General features: G+C 39.8%; 2 protein-coding genes across 4 annotated transcripts in view; both read right to left on the minus strand.

Annotated features, from left to right (window-relative positions):
* rcan3 (regulator of calcineurin 3) overlaps nucleotides 1-12132 on the minus strand; it is a 34776-nt gene extending 22644 nt beyond the window's left edge. For 2 of the 3 annotated variants that reach the window (XM_070920517.1, XM_070920514.1), the window contains exon 1: nucleotides 11890-12099. In XM_070920517.1, the coding sequence (XP_070776618.1) occupies nucleotides 11890-12099 (210 nt within the window). Of the gene's footprint in view, nucleotides 1-11889 lie in introns of all 3 variants that reach the window. The other variant, XM_070920518.1, reaches the window with a different exon arrangement.
* A 4669-nt stretch (nucleotides 12133-16801) lies between these two features.
* On the minus strand, nucleotides 16802-23345 carry nipal3 (NIPA like domain containing 3). Its single transcript, XM_070920327.1, has 11 exons — nucleotides 23261-23345; nucleotides 22778-22846; nucleotides 22088-22259; nucleotides 21863-21922; nucleotides 21418-21563; nucleotides 20078-20174; nucleotides 19788-19923; nucleotides 19521-19609; nucleotides 19275-19338; nucleotides 19085-19179; nucleotides 16802-18857 (listed from the first exon to the last, which is right to left on the minus strand). The coding sequence occupies exons 1-11, from the start codon at nucleotides 23294-23296 to the stop codon at nucleotides 18670-18672; spliced, it is 1152 nt and encodes a 383-aa protein (XP_070776428.1). The 5' UTR covers nucleotides 23297-23345; the 3' UTR covers nucleotides 16802-18669.
* Between the last annotated feature and the right edge of the window lie 656 nt (nucleotides 23346-24001).

Raw genomic sequence — 24001 nt, forward strand, 5'->3', positions numbered from 1 at the left:
ATAGCTAAAGGTAATGGATAAATGGATATGGATAATGGATAAAGTGCTTGTACTGTAGTACGAATGCAAACTTGAACAAACTGACCTAAACACTGACAATTTAATTGTAAGGAAAAAAATATATTGTAACATTATCAACTTTTATATAAATAATAATGTTAAATAACATTAAAATCAATTCAAATGGACATACCGGGTGGTGTTGATGAAAAAAAATGCTGCTGTATAGTGTATACTGCTTTAACATTGCCATACAGTGCATTGGATGTATACTTAAATGTTTTCGGTTATCGAAGCACTGTGTCGATGCACTCCTCTGATCCCTTTTGTCGCTGTTGATAAGTAGGATGGATCACTGTGGATGATGAAGCACCTTTCTTCCTCTCTGGCCTCATTCTGCAGCTCTCCTCCTCCTCCTCCTCCTCATTCTCAATTCTCTTCTCCTCATTCACAATTCCGTCTGTTAGATCTCACAGTCAGTATGCCCCGAACAAGACTCCATGTAGGAAAACACAACACATTCTTTATCCATTTCAAATGAGAATTTGTAAGTGAGAAGAGCATGGCTCATTTCTTACAAAATGCAGATGATTATAACCTTTCAAATGCTGCCACCTTCTCAGACTTGTTAATAACAGTATTAGTAGGTGTTTTACTTCGATATCAATAATTATTTTAAATAGGAGGAAGTGGTTGCTTATCTTATTTCTGGAATAAATCTACCCACTTACAATGTGTACTGTGGTATACTTTATACGCATGTTCAAAGGCAACCAGGACCTCCTAAACCTACTTCTCATCAGACTCTCGGCAAGAAAACCAAAATGTCGAACTATTCCTTCAAGGATTATCCAGATGTTTCAGCTGTACACTGTATCTAATTTTGTGGTGATGCAGTGAAAGCCTTTTTGAAAGGTTTTAAAGTTTTTTGACGACCAAATATGCAAATGCATCATAACAAAATATATACATGCAAATATAAGCACAAAGGAGATGGTTAGATTTAGGAAATGGAGCCTCTGTTTCTTCATGTGCATGTAAAAATAAATGAATATACTGTACATGCAGCATGAATTCACTGATAAGGCACACAGTTCATCGAAAAGCAGAAATCTAAGTGTTGCAGAGTCTCTAACGTGCACAATGCACTTTATAAGAGATGAGAAGAGGAGGAGGCAGAGAGGCAGCAGAGATGAGGGTGAGACGCTGTGTCTCAGACTCACTGACGAGCAGAATTTGTATTCTGAAGTGGAGCTCTGCAGAGGAGCAGGAGGGAGGAAATCAGGGCAGTGGATCATCACGGTGGGGCTGATATACGCATGCTCATAATACACACATGTATGTTAATGCACGCCTGCACACACAGAACCTATCAATGCAAAACACATAAACACAATGATGCAAATATATACTGTATTTGTGCTGCATCACAAGTGAATTCAAACTGAACACATGCACACAAACACACATTATTAAACATGTATTCACTACAAGAATTCACCCAAAATAGAAATGCATAAAAATATGACAACAGTTCTCACAGACACACGAGTGATATGAGCTTTGTCTGTATATGTGTGTGTCTGTGTGTGTGATGTGACAGCAGAAGAATGGGAGGAATGAAAACAAACTCTGGAGCTCGGCCACTGCAGGCATGCAGATAGGCTGCGGCTGCAATATCCTCATGATCTTCCCACACAAACACACACGCACACACACACGCTCCATCCCTTCACTGCCAACCTCTTGTTACACACCAGGCTACCTCACTTGGCCCAGCCAAACCAACCCCTGGTGCCAGCGCCAATGCAGCTGCCGTAATCTAGGCCAAGCTATTTATAAAGCAGGCAGCCAAGTACAGGCGCAGAGAGCCAGGGGGAGACAGAGGGATGGGAGGATAAAAGAGTGTCTACAGGGCAGAGAGACAAATCTACAGAGTGTAGGTGAGAAAGAGCGGGGGAGAACAGAGAAGCACAGAGAGGCGGGATGGCGTATAGGGAATAAAAGTAGTGAGAGGGCGAGTGAAAATAGAGACAGAGAGAGAGAGAGAGAGGGAGAGAGAGGGGTCCTGTCAGGTGCAAAGGACAGCATGAATACCTGAGGACGAGCACACACCAGCCACCAACTGTAAAAGACAAACACGAGCAGCCTCGATCAACACAACTTCAAAGCCAGAAGTTTGTTTTATCTGGTGGTTTGAACTCTGTAGACAAGCCGACAGGATGAAATGTGAGCGAGGAAATGTCGCTGCTGCAGCGTTTAGTGATTTGGATGTGAAAAATGTTGACAGTTAAGTTTTACATGACTTCTGGCAATCAAGCTTTAATTAATAGTGATAGACAACTCCCAGAGGCCGATTCTGACTGTAACTCTTTCCTCCTAATTAACAAAAATGAGCCTGCTATCATGGGAAATGTGCACATGCAACTGTACAAGTGGAATATCTCATATTACTATTTGAAAAACTTGTAGACTTTTATTATAACATGTTTGCCAAAGTTAGGACAGTTTTAGTTATTTCAATTGAGACATTTTGTCTGTGCTCTTCTCACTGGTTTAAAGTGGGCGTGGCTCAGGTGGAAAAAGGTGACGTCACGTACTTCTGACCACCAATCAGGATTTAGCAACACCTGAATCTAAATCTGATGACTACACTCAATGAAGCAGACTAGCTGATTTTTGAGTGTTTAGCTCTTAATAAATAATACATAACTTTGAATATGAATGAATTAATATTTAGGGTTATAGAGAAATACTTAAATGCTAAGTATGTCATTTTGCAGTTAGATGACATCATGAAGTAGCGTGGGATCATGGCATTGACAGGCGACCAAATTAAATGCACTGTTAACTTGAATAAAATCATGTATTTCTCTGGGTTTGAACATTGTTGAAAACATTTGGGATAATGTAGCACACAACTCAACAAAATATATAACATAAGTAGTCGTTTTTAGACACTTAAATGCAGAAATGTTACATATTGTGCCTTTAACTGTTGGTTTACTAACTGATATTCTGATTACTCCAGAAAATAGCTGGCAAGTTACCATGTGAATTAAAGCATATTGAACATTACTCTATTAAGAGCATACACGTGCTCTGTATGGCTTTCATAGAAAGTCTGATATAAGTATTAAAAAATGTTTCATTCATTTTTTATGAAAATAACCTCATACAAACAAAGATATGTTTTGGAATAGGGATGCAGTGATCAATAACAAAACTTAGTGAATTGGCAGATACAGTAAAAGGGGGATAATGCACCATAGTAGAACATTCTTTTTTCTTTTTAGCAGATGTTTATGCAAATTATATTATTCTATATAGTTTGAAACCGTATCAGACCATTCCCAATCAGTTGAAATAATAAGGTCAGTCTCAAACTGACACTGATCCACTGTTAATTTTTTTAAGGAAAAATGCCAAATATTTTCCATTTCCAGCTTCCTGAGGATTTGCTGCTTTTTCTGTTTTCATGTCTTTGTAAATTAAATATACAAAACAAGTTATCTGAAGAGGTCAACTCAGCTCCGGGAAAATAGTGAGAGCACTTTCACAATTTTTTGGCATTTTATGGACTAAACCATTATTTGATTAATCACAAAAAAGGTCTGAGAGTTTAATGAATAATAGTTGCAGTCCTATCCACAGTCTCAGATCAGTACATCCCAAGTTTGGATATCAGGTGACCCTGTATGGAATCCTGACGCGACTCCAAGTTACAAAAACATAAACTTCAACAAAATACTTACAATTGTGTTAATACAGAAATGATCTAACAATATAGAGTGGGTATGATGGCTGTTTCATAGTTATATAGTTATTTTTTGAATATAATGTTTTTGATGGGTATGGTGGGAAAAGCTTTTTTTAAAATATAAAACCTGCTGTGAGAATATCTTTCAATATGAATATATGTAAATTAGTAAATCCATGAAATAACAAATGCTGCTTTATGTACAGAGTGCTTTTACAAACAGCATCACAAACACTGTCCAAACAGGATAGTATGTTTTTGGTTCACAGCCCACATCTGGTGGGCCACCAGCAGCTGTTCAGTGTTTTAACCCAGTCCAGCAGCTTAGGAGCTGGAGAGATGAGCTGCTGTATAGCTGTGTGAGCGGGACAGAGACTGAGGGAGAGGAGGGGGATGGACGAGGAAGCACAGAGCGACACGTGCCGTTGGTTCCACTGATTGCTTTGAAATCAGGTCAAATCTTTGGATGGGTTAGGACTCTCCGACCCGCATGCAGGCATCGCCGCTGCTTGAATACCAGACACAACAAAAAGCGAGGGGAAAAAACAGGCAGAGAAGGGCCCGAGGCAGTCTCAGAGCTTCGAAGACAACACAGTGCTCTGAGAAGTGGGTGCCATTTTCTGAGGCAGGCAAACAAAGAGGGAGAAAGAAATGATACACCCTTCACCAGAGGATAGGAAGAGCTCTCTTTTCTTTCACTTCAAACAGATCTAATTTAAAGCCTTGGGATCCTCATGGCAACTGTGATGAGAACAAGTGGTGAAATGGTGCGATAAGATTGCAAACTTTAAAAGGATGAGGCTGGCACATAAGCAAACTAAATGAAAGGGAAAAAATGAGTGATGCTATAGCTACCAGACTGCCATTAACTTGGGTATAGACCATCAATAAGCAACATGATAGAGATAGCGAGAGGCAGAGACAGTGAGATGCACACACACTTAAATAACAGGAGAAAAGCACTCATGGGAGAAATGAACAAAACGAAAGCTCTGAAGAAAAACAGGAATAAACAAGAACCAAAGTAAACTGAATTGAATTGCGGAGAGTCACATACATGATTGTATTTTCCTTTTCCAGCAAAGTAACAACAGTGAAAAACAAGTGCAGGGAGAAAAATCAGCAACAACAACAACAAACTGTCAATAGTCCTTTTCTGTAAATGACAACAGGCAGAAATTGATTTGGACGCCGGTCTCCCCACCTCTCTCCCAATAAATAACTCCAAGAAGCGGCCTCACAGGGAAGCAGGCTTTGCAGACTCACAACATTAAGACGTCAACAAAGTTCTGTAAGTAAACAGAGAGGTAAAAGAAAAGAAATAAGGAGTCGAGCCAAAGTGGAGCTGGTACTGTACAGTGGAGCACAATGTCTCTATTCACAAGTGACGACTTTTTGATGAACCACACAGTCCAACCGACTGTCTAAAGAAAAACCTTTCCAGTTTTAAAATATGTCTTTTTAAAGTACAAATAGAATATGGACGGAGAGACAGACAGATCCAAAACTGCTTCTCGTAAACCCTCACCTCTTTTCTGCGGGTTTATTTCAGCTTTTTAATTTTATACCTTCATACCTAAAAGCAATCATCTGCAGGACATTTTTCATTTTTTTCTATTTCACGGACTGTATGATTGCAGTTATGCCTCAGTTCATGGGAGTCCATTTATACTTGGCATCAGTCAAATAAGAGATCATATTCTCTTGTTGTATTGTGAACTGCTATTCTTGAAAGTGCCCACAGAACATTTCTTTTTTTAGACTGATTGAACCAGAAAATAATCTTGATTTAAATAGAATCACAGGAGCACACCTAAGAACAAATAACACACAGTGGCTTACAGTACATATCATCCTAAATCTTATAGTTTCATAATCAGCCCTTGTGTTGTTGGCGAGGGTGGGGCAAGATGAGCCGTCTCTTTTATCAAAGCAACCGTACACAAAACCAATCATGAGTTCACATCAAAGAGGAAAAATGTATTTCCCTGAAGCTCTCACGTTGAAGGTGTGGGAGTGGTACTGTATCAATATATGAAAAAACACTATTTTATCATGATGAGGATTTAAGGATTTTGTCTTTAAATAGATGTTTGAGGTTGAGAAAGTACAAGATGACATAACAGACTTATGTAACTGGATTTGATTAGCTGTGTGAAGTGTTTTTTTCAAGACGATGAGGTAATTAAATCACATTAATGGAGTTCACAGGGTATTTTTAATATTACAGTGCGTTATCATTACTGTATGTCTCCCGAGTACAAATATAGAAACCCCAGGGATCAGCCTCTTTGTGTACAAAAGAGCAACTCAGAAAGGCAAAAAGTTGCTTTCTTGTGGTGAATTTTTTTTGAAAAGAAGAGAAATATATGAGAAAGTAGGGCTGAAAGTAACGGTTAACATTTGTCAATAAAATGTCAGAAAATAGTTAAAAATCACTGGCCTATCACAAGTTCTGAGAGCCCAAGGTGACATGAGAATCAAAGAAGGCTCAAAGAACGATGCATTATTCCGACTTAGGAGTGTTCATTCCAAGATGGTTATCCCCACTGCTAGCCACACCAGATAAACCGCCTAAATTAGGCTATTTTTTGTTGTGTGTATTTGTAGCGGTTCATTACCAAGTGTAACTAGGTAGACCTCAGCTCAGGTTGAAGGTGGGTGAATTATGAATTACACGAGGGCACCGCACTTCACGTACTTACTACTGAAAATAGGCCTTTTTCACAACAGATATGTGTCTGAAATCACTCCCTATTTACTTAAAAAAGTCTCTCACTAAAAAAGTACTTTCCATGCTAACATCCCAACAATGCATTACTCCACATTTTATAGATGCAAAAATGATAGTTGTGTGATTCTACAGCTGTCAGTGATGATCCATAAGTGTCCAAAATCTCAATTTACAGCTCACTATAGAGCAAACTACATGAGTGTCTTATTACATAGGGAATAGAGATGAGTGCTTTCAGACACAGCCTTTGACTTGCCATAGCAGGAAAAGCACAGGTGTTACTAGTAACATTAACGAAGGCTCTGCTCTATTCAGTCTCCCAGTAAGTCACAACAGAGTGACAGTGAACCTCTGAAACTGAAGCAGCTCAATGAAATTCAACCATCATCCATTTTATTATTTACACCTGTTCTACTGTCACATATCAAAATGTCTCATGTGAAAAACACCTATGGCTGTATTCCATTTAGCCATGCTGCTTGTTACATAGCGGAAAGAGTGGGGACACCCGTTTAAATGGACATGAGGCAGCAGGTATGATGGTGAATCTCTATCAGCTGCTAATCAAACAGCAGCTAACAGTGGAGATGCTGTGGCACAAGCCATGTCAAATATGTGTTTATCAGTCTGCATTGTTTACAATGTTGTTGGCACACGTGGTATTTGTTAATGTGTCGCACAGCGCTGTCAGTTCAAGATGGCAAAAGTGGCATGTTGCCAGGCTGTTTTGCATACTGAATTGAAATGAAGTGGAAACCAGTTTTGACTGGCACTAACCGGCACTTCACTGGTTGGGTTTTGAGCACACCCAATTATTAAGGTGTAATTTGTTCCGTCCCAACAGGTAAAACAGGAGAGCGAGGAAGATGTCAATCAAGCACAATCTGTACAAACCCATCCCGTCCTGAGAGGAGCCGTAATCAGCCAAAATAATTAAAATCAACTGCGTGGGCTCACTGTGGGTGTGCAGGGGCTTTAAGCTTTACCTTACATACCATATCCCCTTACTGTTTGGCTTACTTTTATTAATATATGTTCAAACTGTTATGTAAACACAGAAATTATCATTAGGTGATATTTTGTCACACAATCATGCCACAGTATTAGCTTGCCTGGTTATAACTGTGGCCTAGGCAGAGGCTCAGATTTTACTGGAAAACCTAGATGCTGAATTCAACTTGACATACTCATCAAAATGCAAGGAGTAACATACTTGTCATTGCAGAAGAAAAACAAAAATACTTTGCCACCCTGAGTGCCACAACAGCTCAATTTAACCAAAACTGTGCTTTCCATTGTTGCTGCTTCTCTTAAAATTGCTTGTTGTTCTTTCTTCTGTTTGATAAATAAAGGCAAAACAAGCAAGCCAGGTCGGTGAGACAACCCCGGTCAGTGTACCAGAATAATATCCAGGCCGCAGCAGGAGCAGAGGCCAGCGGCACTCACTCACTCTGCACTGCATCATGTCTGACCTTCAGCCTGCCAAGCACCCGCTCCCTCACGTTCACCCCCCGGGACCGACACCCAAAAATAGACCGTAGTCCGTCTGACACATGCAAACATATCACTACCACGCGCATGCATGCACACTGTATGTACGCGCACATAAAACACACACGCATGCACTGACACTCACTTTACATCTCACTTTTCACATCCTCTATCACGCTATCTTTAGTCCCTGATGTGTTTCATTGCTCCACTTGCTGCTGGGGTTGTCTTACTTTATCGTCCGATATATGTATGAGTCACACTGTCAAACACATTCGACTGAAGTGGGACAGCTGTGTCGACCAAAGCAGATCAATTTGTCACATACTTACGGCAGTCTATCGCTGCTACACGGCTAATGCATTGCTAACAGGAACAGTTAGGAAAATGTTTGTAAGTCTTCATGCAGTAAAGATGCCTGACAAGTTATCTAATGGCTACTGCAATAGTTTTGGTTTAATGTGCTTATAAACAACACTGTGGACTGTTTTCCTTGGAACAATTTCCCACCAAAAAACTAGTCCCATTGAAATCTATTGAGTCTACTGTGTATTATCTACAGCAAGGGGGGCACTGTCTGGAAAAAACAGAAGCTGTTGCGGATAAGAAGGACTAGGAATTGAAACTCAATGCTCAATAGTACAGAGTATTGAAAACTGTCATTTTCACAGTATATTCATCTCTCCATGCCAGGAGGAAACACACTATCATCAGTGAAAGACCAACATTAAGTCCTCATAAGAAGTACAACACAGAGTCCACAAGAGTAAAAGTAAAAAGAGAAAAAACAGTTAGCCCAACCGGTTCTATATTAATATATAATATATTAATATAGCATTGATATATATTAATATTAATATATATTCACTTACTCTTAGCCCTGTTTTTCCCTTTTAGCTGCTAAATGCTCCACTGTGTTCATCAGCTAGTCACTAACCTGTCTGTCAGCCATTTGGTGCTAGGCATGTTGCATGCAGGGGGTGTACTGATTTGGTGCAGCTAATCCTTTAACAACGCAGGGCAGCACCTTAAAAACATATTGTTTTGTTTTCTATTGCCTGTAAGATAAAAAAACATTTTGCCTGGTGTTGTATTAAGCTTGCAGCTCGTTCTTGCTTGATTGCACTGGTTATGGATTGAGGTGAGCTCAGTCTGACAGCAGCAGGAGCAACGATGAAAGCTTTTCTCTGCGCTGATTAGGCCTGATATACACTGGACACTATGAGGGACGACTTATAATGGCTTCTCTGACCTTACTCTTGACAACCACTTCGCCTCCATACTTTGCCTGCTCACAACTCTGTTGTCTGTAACTCCCTCACTCCTCGTACACACTTGTTTTCTGTGGGGGCAATAGATAATGAATCATGTCAAAATCAGAAGCCGCAGTGGCTGTGTTCACTATAACACAATGCTGTTAATCGTATTCATATACTGAATGTAGTTGATCATGCCTCTTTGATTTGGGTGGACACACACACATATATATATATATATATATATATATATATATATATATATATGTACACACACGTGTATATACATGTTGGAGACAGCAACAAGACAGGCATTCTATATCTGACATTAAGAAATATTAAGAAATATTAGAAAATAGGAGCAAAAAAAAATAGAAAACTGAATCATATACACAAACAATCAATACATTTTTTTTCAGGAAGGAATGCCATGTGATTAATAAAGGTATTTTTCACGCAACAGGAAAGACTTGCTGATGTGCTCTTCACTGTGAAGAATGATCTTTCTCAAGCAAATCTTGATTTTCATGAATGGTGAATGTTAAATGGTGCAGAAGGAGATAGGCAAAACAGATGCATTCATCTAAAATCCTTCAATAAATTTTAAATAGTCACCTAAATGATCTTTATGATGCTCAGAGTGCGTCCAACAGTGTGACCTTTTTTTTGAGATTTAGCATTAAAGAAAAAGGGTACTATAACCCTTATCTTTAAATGTTGCATTTGTCTGTAATAATGACACATGGCCAATGAAAAATAATACTCATTTGATATTTTAATTGAGAGAGCGTTGATTTGGGCTCTATGAGAGTTCATTAAGTGTAGTGGCACAGCGCTGTTGTAATCATGAGAATTCATTTTAATTAGTTAATGAATAATAAACCCAATCATTTCAGTGGAGAGGTGGGCTAATCTGACCAGACCTCAACTGAACTTCCTGAAAAAACAGGAAGCACTTTTAAGGCGTCTCTCCATTTTACCTAAAAGCTGGTCAGGGGAACAAAATAACGCAGATAAAAGAGAAAAGTGTGCCACTAGGTTTTTACTTTCTTTTCACTAATGCAGAAGAAAGGAAAAAGGCTTTTACAGCTTGCTAAGAGCTTCTTATAAATATGAGGGCACATGTCTCTCTCTCTCTCTGTCCCTCCCTCCCTCTCTAAAAGAGCACAGTGTGATTACAGAAACAGCCCATCCTCCTGCATGCAGGCCTTTGAGAACAGAAACAGAAGGTAATGTCGGTGTTGGGAGGGAGCCAAGAGCCCAAAGACACAAAAATGTAGGTTGCCATGTCCCTGTTCTTCACAGAGGATGTAGACACCGAGTTTAGAGATGTCAAGTTTTTAGCAGTTAGGAAAATGCTGAAATTTTGCAAATTTAGAATAAGTTACAGACTCTGTGTGTGTTTGTGTGTGTGCAGAATCAAACAGCACTGCTACAAGCCAAAAACAACCTCATAGAGTCCCCGTTCGTGCTTTGAAAATATCACAAGCAACCTGTTTTTTTATTATTTCATACCTCATCCCTTCCTGTCCTCATTTTTGAAAGTTTAAATAAATGTCAAAAGTTCTATTTTTAGCGGAGCTCATTTAATTGAGCCATATGGAGAACAATCTATTGACATGCTCTGACTGAAGGGTGTGTGGGTGGCATTTCCACTTAAAAGCCGGAGAGTGAATCGTAATGAAGTGAGGAGGCAAAAAACGAAAGGGAAGGGAAGGGGGCAGACTCCGCCGCTGGGAGCAACGGGTGTACAAACAGCAACCTCACAAAGCGGGAGTGATTCATTTAAAGGGATTTTGTGCGCGCGCCAGATTTAGCCTGCTCTCTCTGCTTTGCATTTATATACATAGAGAGGATAAATAAAGAACGCTTAGGAGGGAGACTGAGTGTGGGGGGGGGGGGACAAGCAAGTGATCAGAAAGAGGAGAGAAAAATGTTGTGAGGAAGATGCATGTGGATAGCTTTTAGAGACATACAGTGGAGAGAGATGGATGGATAGACTTGACTGAGAATGAAAGACTTAAAAAGCATGCTGGAAGGATGGAGGGGTGGTAGGGTAGCATAATTGGATTAGAGGGGCAGAAAATTAAAAGTATTTCTTTGTATCCTCCTCCAGAAAACAGGATCCAGTGATCTCAAGTATTCCTGCTCTGAGGGGCTGTGACAGAGACTCATCTTAGAGAGGCCTTAACAGAATATAGACAGTATGTGTGAGCATGGGCACAAATGTGACTGTGACTATTTGATGTCTGCAACCTGTCTGTATGTGGGATTTTGAATGAGGCCTGTTGCCACATCTATAAAGCATACGTGGGCATGAATAACACACGGCATGAGGTGATGAAAGGCTCACGATTCTGTGCAAGTCATATTGTAATCTGCTGCCCTGCATTCATGTTCCCTGGCAAATATATAATAGCATCAGGTGTGTGTGTGTGTGTGTATGTGTGTGTGTGTGTGTGTGGACTTCGACAGACAGGAGAAAAAAGCTGTGGATGACATCATGCACATGTTGCTGGGCTTTGAATCTTGGACGCGCTGACACATTCAGCAGGATGACTCAAACGCACACAGACTGACGCACCAACCCACAAACACACGCACACACACAACCCCCAAAATTTGACCCAGAAAGTGAGTTTGCTCACCCTGTGTACGTCCTCTTCAAATACAGCTTCATGGACGCTGCATGCAAAGAGCGCCGTGGGGAGGTCGCTCAGATCCATCATCTCCTCCGCCACACCATCCTGATCAGTCTCCCCAAACACCATGTCCTCTTCCTCCTCCTCGTCCTCCTCAGGATCGCTGCTGTAAGCCTCCGAGCCATTGCTCCATGCCTTGGAGCTCTCTCGCAGCATGTTGAAGCCTTTTAGGAGGCAGCTGACAGGCAGGTGGGGGACCACAGAGGCTGGGAACTGAGCAGAGAGGAGTGGGGAGATAAGGTGAATATACTGGCTGGATGCTTGTGGAAAAAGCTCAGGGAGAATGATGTGATAGTGAGACACTGGAGCGTGAAGATTACAGGGTTGCACCAAAGTGTTAGTAATGATACTACACAGGCTATGGGATAGATAAGAGAGAAATGGAGAGGGAAAAGAAGGAAGATGTAAGAAGGAGTGACAGTTAAAGATCACAAGAGAAGGGAGAAAGATGAACAGGAGCAAAGATGAGGCAAACAAAAAATAAATAAATAGGAGAGAAAAAGGTGCAAGTTTCATGCTTAGATCCACTTGTAGGTCTGTATTCCTGATTCTATCTTTCTTCATGGTTCAGTTATATCTGGACACTTGCTTGTGACTACGAGAAAATCATCGTCATACCACCTGCTCCCAGTCTTTCAATGATGGCTTGTTGTACTGTAACGTTTATACTGGCTGAAACAACACTCTCTATAAGTGTTAGCCTCACTTTCAAAAATATTTGTGCAACAATCCAATAAAGTCATAAAAATATCATTTTTAGTGCTGCAACTAATGATTCTTTCCATTTTGGATTAATCTGCTGATTATTTTCTTGCTTAATTGATTAACTGTTTAGTTCATAAAATAATGAAAAATGTCCTTCATAATTTCCCAGAGCCCAATGGGATGTATTTTAATTGCTTGTTTTGTCCAACCAACAGTCCAAAATTCAAAGATATTCAGTTCAATATCATAGACGAATAAGACAATGAGTCAATATTCACTATTAAAAGGCTGGAAGCAGTGACTTTTTCCACATATTTGCTAAAGAAAAAAATTACACTTATCAATTATTAAAAAATGTTGCTCGAATCATTTTAGTTGGAAAAGGAAGCAACACGTGGGAAAACATAAAAACACTGATTATAAAAAAGAAAAGGGATATGATGAAGCCAAGTCTGACCCTAATGTGAAACCTCCAACATTTTACTGGGGATAGAGTGCCACCTAGTGGGACAATTAACCGAATGAAGCTTAACATTCATATTTTCAGCACAAAACCATCTGAAAATCAACCTGATCTCAAATATTTAGGAGTAATGCGACATGTATATTGCCTATGGACCAAAAACTGAATCCTGCTGCAATTTAATCTCTGTAGAATGATGTGCAAATAGAGCACGCGAAGGCAATGACATCAGTAACATCACATGTCCACAATGTAAATGGCCGTAGAAGCTCGAGACATCAACATTTGCATCGCGTGTACACCAAGGAAACCCCTGGATATTACTTACAGGGCTCGTGCTAAATTGCGGCACGGGCGTTTATCGTAAAAGTAACAGCTTGTCTCGTGAAAGCACTTTGTTGCCAACGCTAAATGCCGTTTTTAAAGCTATAATAAAGAAAGTTAACACTGAGTCATGGCTGCACGCGCACAGATGAAGTTACTGCTTTAATTTCCCTTTCCAGTTGGTTCAAATGCGAAAATTGATTCAGTCTGTATTACTTACCTCAAACTGTCAGTGACAGCGGCCGAAACGACCCATGGCGAGTGGACTAACAGCAGAATGTTAAGGTGAAATTTTATTTATCAAACAGGAGCTGCTCTGATATGTTTGGAGACTGCTGTCAGATGCGTCGGCGTCATTACTGGATTATTGGACACTATTTGATGCAGCCTACTCCGGCGTCAGGACCCGCAGGTGAGACCAATGAAATGCCTGCGGAGGCTCGCAGCGACCAATGAGGCTGCAGCAGGGGGAGGCTGCTCCGCTTCAAGATTGGTGGCGAGCGAACAGCAAAGTGGCTCAGAGGGCTCTGCTGTGAAAAAAACAGAACAAAAACACTGCGCTTTAATTTGACAAGGACGTCCCGGAGAGCCACATCACTGTCCGTGCACCAATCAACTGCCTCACCCACTGTGTGAAGATAATGAGGTGGTCACATTTCTATAGAGATTTCATGTTTCTACAGTAGATAGATCACAGTTCACTTCTCTGGATCCACCTGTTGCACACTCGAAATAAGGTACTTCCATTTTGAACAACAGTTTAAAGCTGATTTTCCATCTTTATTTTTCAATACTTGATTTTCAAGCAAGATGAGGCGACAGGGTTTCAAAAAGAAGCCAGGAGGGTCGGAGGGATTTTTTACACACCGAATTGCATACTGGATTATAGGATTATACTGACTCCACAAGCACTGCTAAATGAATTAAACTGTTTTATGGCTACAAAATAAAGAACAATTAACTTCCATAGACTTCTAAATCATCGTCGTCATCATCATCACCAACCCTAGACATACAGTGCATCCGGAAAGTATTCACGGCGCTTCACTTTTTCCACATTTTGTTATGTTACACCCTTATTCCAAAATGGATTAAATTAATTTTTTTCCTCAAAATTCTACACACAACACCCCATAATGACAATGTGAAAAAAGTTTTTTTGAAATTTTTGCAAATTTATTAAAAATAAAAAACTAAGAAATCACATGTACATAAGTATTCACAGCCTTTGCCATGAAGCTCAAAATTGAGCTCAGGTGCATCCTGTTTCCACTGATCATCCTTGAGATGTTTCTGCAGCTTAATTGGAGTCCACCTGTGGTAAATTCAGTTGATTGGACATGATTTGGAAAGGCACACACCTGTCTATATAAGGTCCCACAGTTGACAGTGCATGTCAGAGCACAAACCAAGCATGAAGTCAAAGGAATTGTCTGTAGACCTCCGAGACAGGATTGTCTCGAGGCACAAATCTGGGGAAGGTTACAGAAAAATTTCTGCTGCTTTGAAGGTCCCAATGAGCACAGTGGCCTCCATCATCCGTAAGTGGAAGAAGTTCGGAACCACCAGGACTCTTCCTAGAGCTGGCCGGCCATCTAAACTGAGTAATCGGGGGAGAAGGGCCTTAGTCAGGGAGGTGACCAAGAACCCGATGGTCACTCTGTCAGAGCTCCAGAGTTCCTCTGTGGAGAGAGGAGAACCTTCCAGAAGGACAACCATCTCTGCAGCAATCCACCAATCAGGCCTGTATGGTAGAGTGGCCAGACGGAAGCCACTCCTTAGTAAAAGGCACATAGCAGCCCGCCTGGAGTTTGCCAAAAGGCACCTGAAGGACTCTCAGACCATGAGAAACAAAATTCTCTGGTCTGATGAGACAAAGATTGAACTCTTTGGTGTGAATGCCAGGCGTCACGTTTGGAGGAAACCAGGCACCGCTCATCACCAGGCCAATACCATCCCTACAGTGAAGCATGGTGGTGGCAGCATCATGCTGTGGGGATGTTTTTCAGCGGCAGGAACTGGGAGACTAGTCAGGATAGAGGGAAAGATGAATGCAGCAAAGTACAGAGACATCCTGGATGAAAACCTGCTCCAGAGCGCTCTTGACCTCAGACTGGGGCGACGGTTTATCTTTCAGCAGGACAACGACCCTAAGCACACAGCCAAGATATCAAAGGAGTGGCTTCAGGACAACTCTGTGAATGTCCTTGAGTGGCCCAGCCAGAGCCCAGACTTGAATCCGATTGAACATCTCTGGAGAGATCTGAAAACGGCTGTGCACCGACGCTTCCCATCCAACCTGATGGAGCTTGAGAGGTGCTGCAAAGAGGAATGGGTGAAACTGCCCAAAGATAGGTGTGCCAAGCTTGTGGCATCATATTCAAAAAGACTTGAGGCTGTAATTGCTGCCAAAGGTGCATCAACAAAGTATTGAGCAAAGGCTGTGAATACTTATGTACATGTGATTTCTCAGGTTTTTTATTTTTAATAAATTTGCAAAAATCTCAACTTTTTTCACGTTGTCATTATGGGGTGTTGTGTGTAGAATTTTGAGGAAAAAAATGAATTTAATCCATTTTGGTATAAGGCTGCAACATAACAAAATGTGGAAAAAGTGAAGCGCTGTGAATACTTTCCGGATGCACTGTATCTGGGGTGTAGGTGTGCAGTGGTGGAAGAAGTACTCAGATCCTTCACTTAAGTAAAAGTACCAATGTAATACTTAATTATCTGCATTAAAATCCTACTTGAGTAAAAGCACATAAATAATATCAGCAAAATGTACTTAAAGTATAATAAGTGAAAGTGCTGGCTCCACAATAAAATGGCCCCTGTGACAGATATATTATTGTATATTAAATTGTTAATACTGATTATTTACTTTATAAACAGTGAGGTAGTTTAATCCAGCAGTTCCCAACCTAGGGGTGGGGCCCCCTCCAAATTCTGCCACACAAATTTGTATTACTTTTTCAGAATTTTCTCTAAACTTTGCTTTTTTGTAAAATATTAGATAATGTTCCCTCTTTGGAAAATCAAACAATTATTTAAATGAAATCATCTGAGAAGTTTGACAAGACCCCAACTGGACACTTTTATATGAGGGGTCACAAGCCAAAAACCATTGGTTTAATCTTTCATCTTTAAAAAAGTACAATATTTTCATCTGATATGTAGTTGATTAGAAGTATAAAGAAGCATAAAATGGAAATACTCAAGTAAAGTACAAGTACCTCACAGTTCTACTGAAGTACAGTGCTTAGTTACTTTATGACACTGGCTGTGTGCAGTTTCTAAAGTAGATATCATCCTAGAATGATCCAATATCCCACAACACAGTTCATGACGGTACTCCGATACTGCCATATGTTAAGACATTTATTTGTCACAAAACAAATAAGCAGTTAACACAGAAAAGTCTGGCCATGTCTGGCGAGTGACATCAGTGTGATTTAAGTTTGTAAACATGGAGAAAACAAGGTTTGACCACCAAGTCTCAACTTCAAACCTGTTGCAAACCTTGTGCCTAAAATTTCTGTGATCAACAGAAGATCATCGTGACTGAAAGACGTATCAACGTATGATCTTGTGCAAGCATCACTGCAAATGTTCATATAAGTCAAATTTTGACCGACCAAAGACACAAGGTTCCAAATACACCAAAACTAGGTTACATTAACTTCACAACACAAGATTATAAATAATTTACATAGGAAAAACTTTAACTTGTACAGCACCAGTGAACTGTTTTAAAAGCAGTTTTGGTTCATTAGAAGGAAGTTTTAATAACAAGAGAGGCTTCCGTTGGTTTATACAGTGACGCTAGTGTTGAGCTTATACAAACACACAAACCACAGGCCACATAACCCTAATGACTGTACTGAATACTGTGGAAAGGCTTCATTATAACACTGTAGAAATGCATTGCCATACATGTACATGTGGAGTGTGTCCAATTTATGCAGCCATTCATTCATTATGGAGTATTTAATCATCGATCGCTTAACAGACATTTAGCTTATTGTTGCATTATCTTTCAGCTTGTAAAAATTTGACAGGAAGGTTACATTTGAAAAACATTTTACTACAAAAACATGTTAATTTAGCAACGTTTACTGCATACTTTCGGTTTTATTTCTTGATTTGTCATCAGAAACCTCCAAGGCATCAGGTTAAAAGGGGAAACCAAAATTAATATATCTAAATTATTTTAGCTGAAAAACATGTCAACTTACACACTTTCTACAGTAGATTACATTTTTATACTTACATTACAAATTTAACTAGTTGTACATTTTATCAGTAATTTCAAGATGCAACTATGATTCACTTCCCTTCTATTTGAGTGTTATCACCTTTCTTTTCAAAGGTTTCAGATGTTGGAGACCGACAGATTAAAGTTGCCTTTTTATAACTGAACTGCTACAGTGATGCTTCACTCACCTACCTGGGTTATGTACCACCTTACAGTAATTTATCCAGTGTACAGCTACTTTTTAAGGCACCCTAAAAGCGAACTTATATTTAAAATTAATAAATACATTACAATAAATTAGAACAATTGCACCCATGTTTGTTTGGTCACATCAGGAAAAAGCAGTAATACGATGTAATTCCAAGAATAAGAGGCAGAAAATTGTGGAGTGAAACCCTCTCATGTAAGACAGATATTTAAAGTTAAAATGTTCATTGGCAAGTCCTCTGAAAGTATGAAGCTACATTATATAACATTGCTGGTAACAGCCTGGATTTGAGGAGTAACTCAATGGAAGAACAGATCGCTGTATGTTCCCATTAATGAGCGAATGGGAACAAAATCGCTCAACAGTCATGGAAGTGAGTCCTTACATCTCAAAGCTAACACAGAATACAGGCAGCAAGCTTCAAGGCACAACACCGTCTCTGCTGTCACATTTCTGAGGCAATGTTTGTGAATCCACCACAACATCCAGCGGCTTCAGGTTTCTTCCCTTCATTTTTAGAATGAATACATCAGTTGACATCTTCTCAAGTTTTGCTTCTCAAGGTCACGTTTTGGTTTAGAGATTTCAGAAAGGAAAGCATGTGGGGAGTGTAAGGCAGAGTGAGAGAACATCTAAAACACCCAGTGGAAACCCCCCCTACTGGGCTGGAGGCTGGTCTTGTGTATATGTGAAAAAAAACTGAGCATACCCATCTTAGCCTTTCAAAGTCCTTGTTGTTTATAGTGGAGTGGAGTAAAGGGAAAAAAAGTTTTAATCTTGCTTTAGGTTAGGCAGGCCATGAGAGGCATCGTTGAATCTGGAGCTGACTGGTGGTGGTTCCATGTTGACCGGCAGACTAGCAGGAGCCACTCCATCGTTGTTGACCAGAGCTCCATAGGAGAAAGAACCGCTGAAGTCTGGCTGAATAACCGGGCCTTTGTCGTGAATGATTGGGACACCTGATGATGGAAGGGACAGGTAGCATAAGGTTCAAGTAAGCAACTGCGAGTCAAAATGACAATTCAAAATGTGTAATGCACCTTATATTTAGTGACCAGGCAGGTTTAACAATTTAAACTGTCTTCAAAACTTTAAAGATGAATTAAGGTCAGCAGATAAATGTCAACTGACCTTGTTAAATATCAACAGATACAATTTTCAGTATTTAAGTAAAGTTTATACAAACCATTAGTCATATCCATGGTGACATACGGCTCAAAGGTCTTGGTCCTTTTCCTGTTTTTGGTGATGAGAAAGACCCCCAGGAAACAGAATACGGATCTGTACAACACAAAAAATAATCAGAAGAAAGTTGCAGCTGCTTTTTTACAATATGTCTTTGTGAGACATTTTGACTATGTTGGATGATCACTCACCCCAACAAAAACATGCAGATGTGAAGGACGTCTTCATTTTCAAACTCCAAGTAAAACACAGCTCCTGAAAAAAACAGAAAAGAAGAAATCTTTCATGACTTCTATGTTGCGACTCTTGAGGTGTGTGCTCCAGAGCTCTACTCTTTTTCTATTGTAGCAATAGAGATTTGCATACACCGGTCAAAACATGTCTGACTGAAAACTACCTGTCAAAACAGAAAACCCATAAAGAATCCCATAACTCACCAGCTACCACGGCAAGGAAGGTGGAGAGGATGTAGTTGATGCTGGCAATCATAGAGGAGTCATACAGCTTACAAGCTTGGGAGAGAAATCTAAGAAGACAACAACACACAAAAAATTACCATTTAAGAAAACTTGACAGACCATGACTTCATTTTGCTCGCCTGCAAAAAATATCTTTGACATGACTATAGCTGACTGAAACCACCATGCAAACCACCCCCCCTCCCCAATTTTCAATGAATCGTCTTTGATGACCCTGTTACTCACCCGGCCTGGAAGACCACTGAAGCCACCATGCACACAAACATGACACTGAAGATCGGGTAGTCAAGCTGCATGTTGCCTTCGATGGTGAGAATCAACATGCTTGACACCGCCTTCACTGTTATGACTGTGACAGAACCTGTGCACCAAAGTCAAAGGCAGTTAAATACAGAACAAACAGCTTAGGGGCCTTTTGAACATTAAAAATGTGGCAATGTATTCTAATCAAGTGTGGTAATCGCTTAACTTTACAGACGGCATGAAATTGACTGGCTTTAATGCCGGAGACTCACCCAGTAGAGCGACCAGCAGCAGAATAATAACGAGGTAGTTAGCACGGTGCTGCTTGTAGAAGTATAAAAGCAGGCAGAACGCGATGATCTCCAGGAGCTGTCAATAAGGGTAATAGCAACAATAAATTAATATCAAATAAACAAAACAGGAAGCACCACATTTGTTGCCAAATTCAATAAAAACATGATTCATCTGACAAACATTTACGATGATTACACAGGTCAAGAAGGAAATTTGCTGTTTTCAATGCAAGCTTGTGGAACACAATTTGTATACAGCAGCCCTGCAGTAGATACCAATTTAGTAAACCTTGTAATGTTTGATTATGGTTGAGACTAAATTTGATGGTCATTTTTACAGCTGCAGCTTGTAGTGTTGTAAAAGGAAATATCCCACCAACTGTCTCTCAGTCAGTGTTCATGATGCTCTACTTAAAACCACTGTTTCTCTTTGCTAAAGCAGCTGTCCAGTGTTCAGCATACTGTATTTATTCACGGTTTCAGAGACTTTTACTCCTTTCCACATTAAATAATGATGCAGTGTTTGTGACTGATGCACCAGCAATTCAGGGAGTGACTATCTAGCCTGTTCTTACCTCTGTAACAAGCCTTTAAATGTTACAAATATGGTGATTCTCAGGCCTTGATTACAGATGACACATACCAGTAATGATATTCCACCTAGAGTGAAACACTTGTGCAGGTGCCTTTGTAAGTGTTGTAATTGTTGAGTAGTCACCGCCTGAATGCTTGGCGTGTCAATTACAACCTGCAATTATGCAAGGTGAACAGACATACATGCCAAACACAGGAAAGATTAACTTGTAAAGAGGAACAACGGTCACAAATAGAGCTTCACCAACACTGACTGAACAACAGCACATGTTCTTATCAACTCTACAGCCTCAAAGGTGACCACTGAGTTAGAACATGAGAGGTAGAACATGAGAGTCACCAAATCTGTACTGCAGGGTTGTTGTATTGCTTTTAAAAGGTGTTATATTTGCAGAACATAAATGATGAGTGCAATGGGTGTGTAAAAATTGCATTTTGTTGGCCCACAGGTGTAAAAGAACATTTCATTTAACAATACTGTAACTGTGTACAGGAGTTTTGCAGTTAGACTTTTAGTTTCTGTTCAAGATATACAATATGTACATATTTAATATACTATTTAGCAACATTCACATTTGGCTGCTTCAGCTGAATCAACCATTTTATATCAGTTTAGTGGGTGTGAGGTGGAAATTAAGCACAGTAGATTTGAAAGCAGGGATGAACTGAGTCAACTGTGTATTGAGCCTTGTGCTTCTGAAATGTGCTAAATGAAAATATCTTACCAGATACAAGAGAACAGGCCATCCTACAAAGTGCCTCACAATGTTCTCTGCTTTGAGTTTTTCATGAGAGTTTGGTCCAAATGCTACAAAGAGGTATGTTCCTCCTATGGTTAAGATACTGCCCAGGAAGGACAGCCCATAGCGCTCTGAAATAACACACAGTATAAAAACGACATGCACTCAGTCAGACATAAACAAAGAATATAATTTTACTTTATGACGTCTTACAAACTTATATTTTCAACAAAATATGGCCTGCACATGGACAAACATTTTCATTGTTATTTCTGTCATTATACTGCAGCAGCTGAGCAGTCAGTATGTAATTTGCCAAGTGCCTTGAGGCTGATTAAATTCATTTGCATACAATGACACATGTTCTATGTTATTTGCATGCGAGTGTCAGTGCAAACACATCTACAGTTACATACTGAGCTGAACTTACTTGCAAAGTCCTTTGGCTTAGATTTCTCACGCAGAAAAATAAAGCCCAAAATTGAGCTTGCTGAAAACAAAAAGAAAAGCATAACATTGACGTTAATACACATTTTCCTTTAAATGTGAATAAAGTTGAGACAGCCATTTCTATGGCTATTTCACAATCAATGATCAACGATGAAAATGTATTTCCGAACATCTGCTACTAAAATATTAGGGAATAAATACTCACTAAGGACAGATACAGCATTAAGAGGTGCTATGAGAGCGAGAGGGGCAAAGGCATAAGAAACAAAGTTGGCTCCCTCCCCAAGACAGGTCAGTAGAAAACCGCACCACCAGGTTTTAGTGCGGTAGAAGGCACGCGGGTCCTTGGCTCCCGCTAATGTCACATGACTGTATTTCTGCGAGTGAAAAGCATGCGGGTGAAACACAGGAACTTGGGTAAACACAAAGTCTACTGCAGTATACTTAGCTTAAACAAAGCAAACATATAAAGAAGGCCTAAACCAAACAAACATGGTAAAATGGTTCCGCAGTAGAGATACTGTCAGTTAGAAGTACAGACAGGATGGGCAACAGGGACAAAAACAATGACAGTGATGTACCATGATGAGATGATAACTGTTTATAATTTCATCCGTACAAATAAATACTGAAGGCTGATAACGATACTGTAATGGCAGCCTAGCTCTAACACTAAAGGGTTATTCTAACATGGTGACCCTGATGCTATGTTAACACAGAGTACTGACATAATATAAGGATATGATACACAGAAATTAGAGAAAAAAGCTATTCCTTATAATTAACCATAATAACTCTTACTTTGAAAACCTAATACCTTATTATTAGGGTGTTTGGATGACATTAGCAAACACCAAAACAAAGTACATTTAAAGAATTCTTTTGTGGTCTGTACCTGAATACTTAAGGAGATGCTGACAAGCAGATTTCCAAAAATGGCAAGTAAAGTCCCAATGAGATTATCCTAAAGAAGAAAGACAGAAACGTGTTGAATTCAGTTAGGTTAAATAAAAATAAAAGCGAAGAAACGATAGGTAAAATGAAGTTAGTAGCTTTATATTAAGTAAAACGATGACTTCATTTCTGTATTTCCGTAAGCATTATGTCTGTGTGGTAACTGAATGATGAATGCAAAGTGAAATAATTGGACATTTTAATATTACTTGGTTACTCTCACCCTCATCGGCATCTAACTTACAGTACTCTGATATGGTCTCTTCAAAGTTTTGTATATATGTGAATTTTTACAGGTGAAAAGACACAAAATACAGATACACAAAACATCAGTATACGTGTTTTACCGCCAGCTGCGAGAAGAGAAAGTAAAACTAAAGCCTTAACAAACGATTAAAAGGGAAATTACTGTATATTGTCTCACCGTGTAGGAGCCTCCGTCGGCTCTGATGTTATGCATCCTGTTCGCCTTCAGAGGCAATTTGTTAATTATCAGCAGTAGCCAGACATTCAAATAACAGATATTTCATCCTGTCGCTGTGATATTATATGTTTAACACTCATTTTTTGGCACTACGCTGAGGAAGACACCATCGTTGGGACGAGGAGCATCTCACTTCCGGATTGAGTCCACCTGTTTAAGGCTGCGCACTGACACACGATAGTTACGCTTGAATCACGTGACGGTGGACAGTGACGAGTTTTTATTTACACCGTTGATAATTAAGATGATATAAGGGATAGCTTCCGTTTGTGTTGTTCTTTTTACATGATTAAATCCATGAATTGACTTCCCAACGTATTCCTCCATTTTTAATGCGGTTCCTTTTGTTTACTGTGTTTGACTGCAGTACCACTTGTGGACAGTAGGCTGTGCCATTGAGCTTGGATTGATCCAAGATTATTTACCGCTGAAGAGGATGATATGGATCGATGTAATTAGTGCTCAAATGCCAGTAAGTCCGTAGGTCTCATTTAGAGTACTGCCCTGGTGTCATTAGCCAGACAATCAACACATATCCAAGCCTAATTATTTTTTCCCTGTCTTTCATATCCATCACAAGCAGACTACATGTTCATGAATGAGGTGACACATTGGCTATTTCGTCACATACACACAGTCATCCCTATAAATGAACACAGCCCCTCCTCATCCCTCAAAAAA

This window comes from Enoplosus armatus, chromosome 15 (assembly GCF_043641665.1).
Source record: "Enoplosus armatus isolate fEnoArm2 chromosome 15, fEnoArm2.hap1, whole genome shotgun sequence".
Classification (NCBI taxonomy): Eukaryota; Metazoa; Chordata; class Actinopteri; order Centrarchiformes; family Enoplosidae; genus Enoplosus; species Enoplosus armatus.

What these genes read in the sequence shown, in the direction of transcription:
- nipal3 (XM_070920327.1), bottom strand. Translation starts at nt 23,296, where the DNA reads ATGCATAACATCAGAGCCGACGGAGGCTCCTACACG. An exon ending in CCGACGGAGGCTCCTACACG is followed by an intron (nt 22,847 to 23,260) that starts GTGAGACAATAT and finishes TTTCTTCTTTAG; the next exon opens with GATAATCTCATTGGGACTTT. An exon ending in TAATGCTGTATCTGTCCTTA is followed by an intron (nt 21,923 to 22,087) that starts GTGAGTATTTAT and finishes TTTTGTTTTCAG; the next exon opens with CAAGCTCAATTTTGGGCTTT.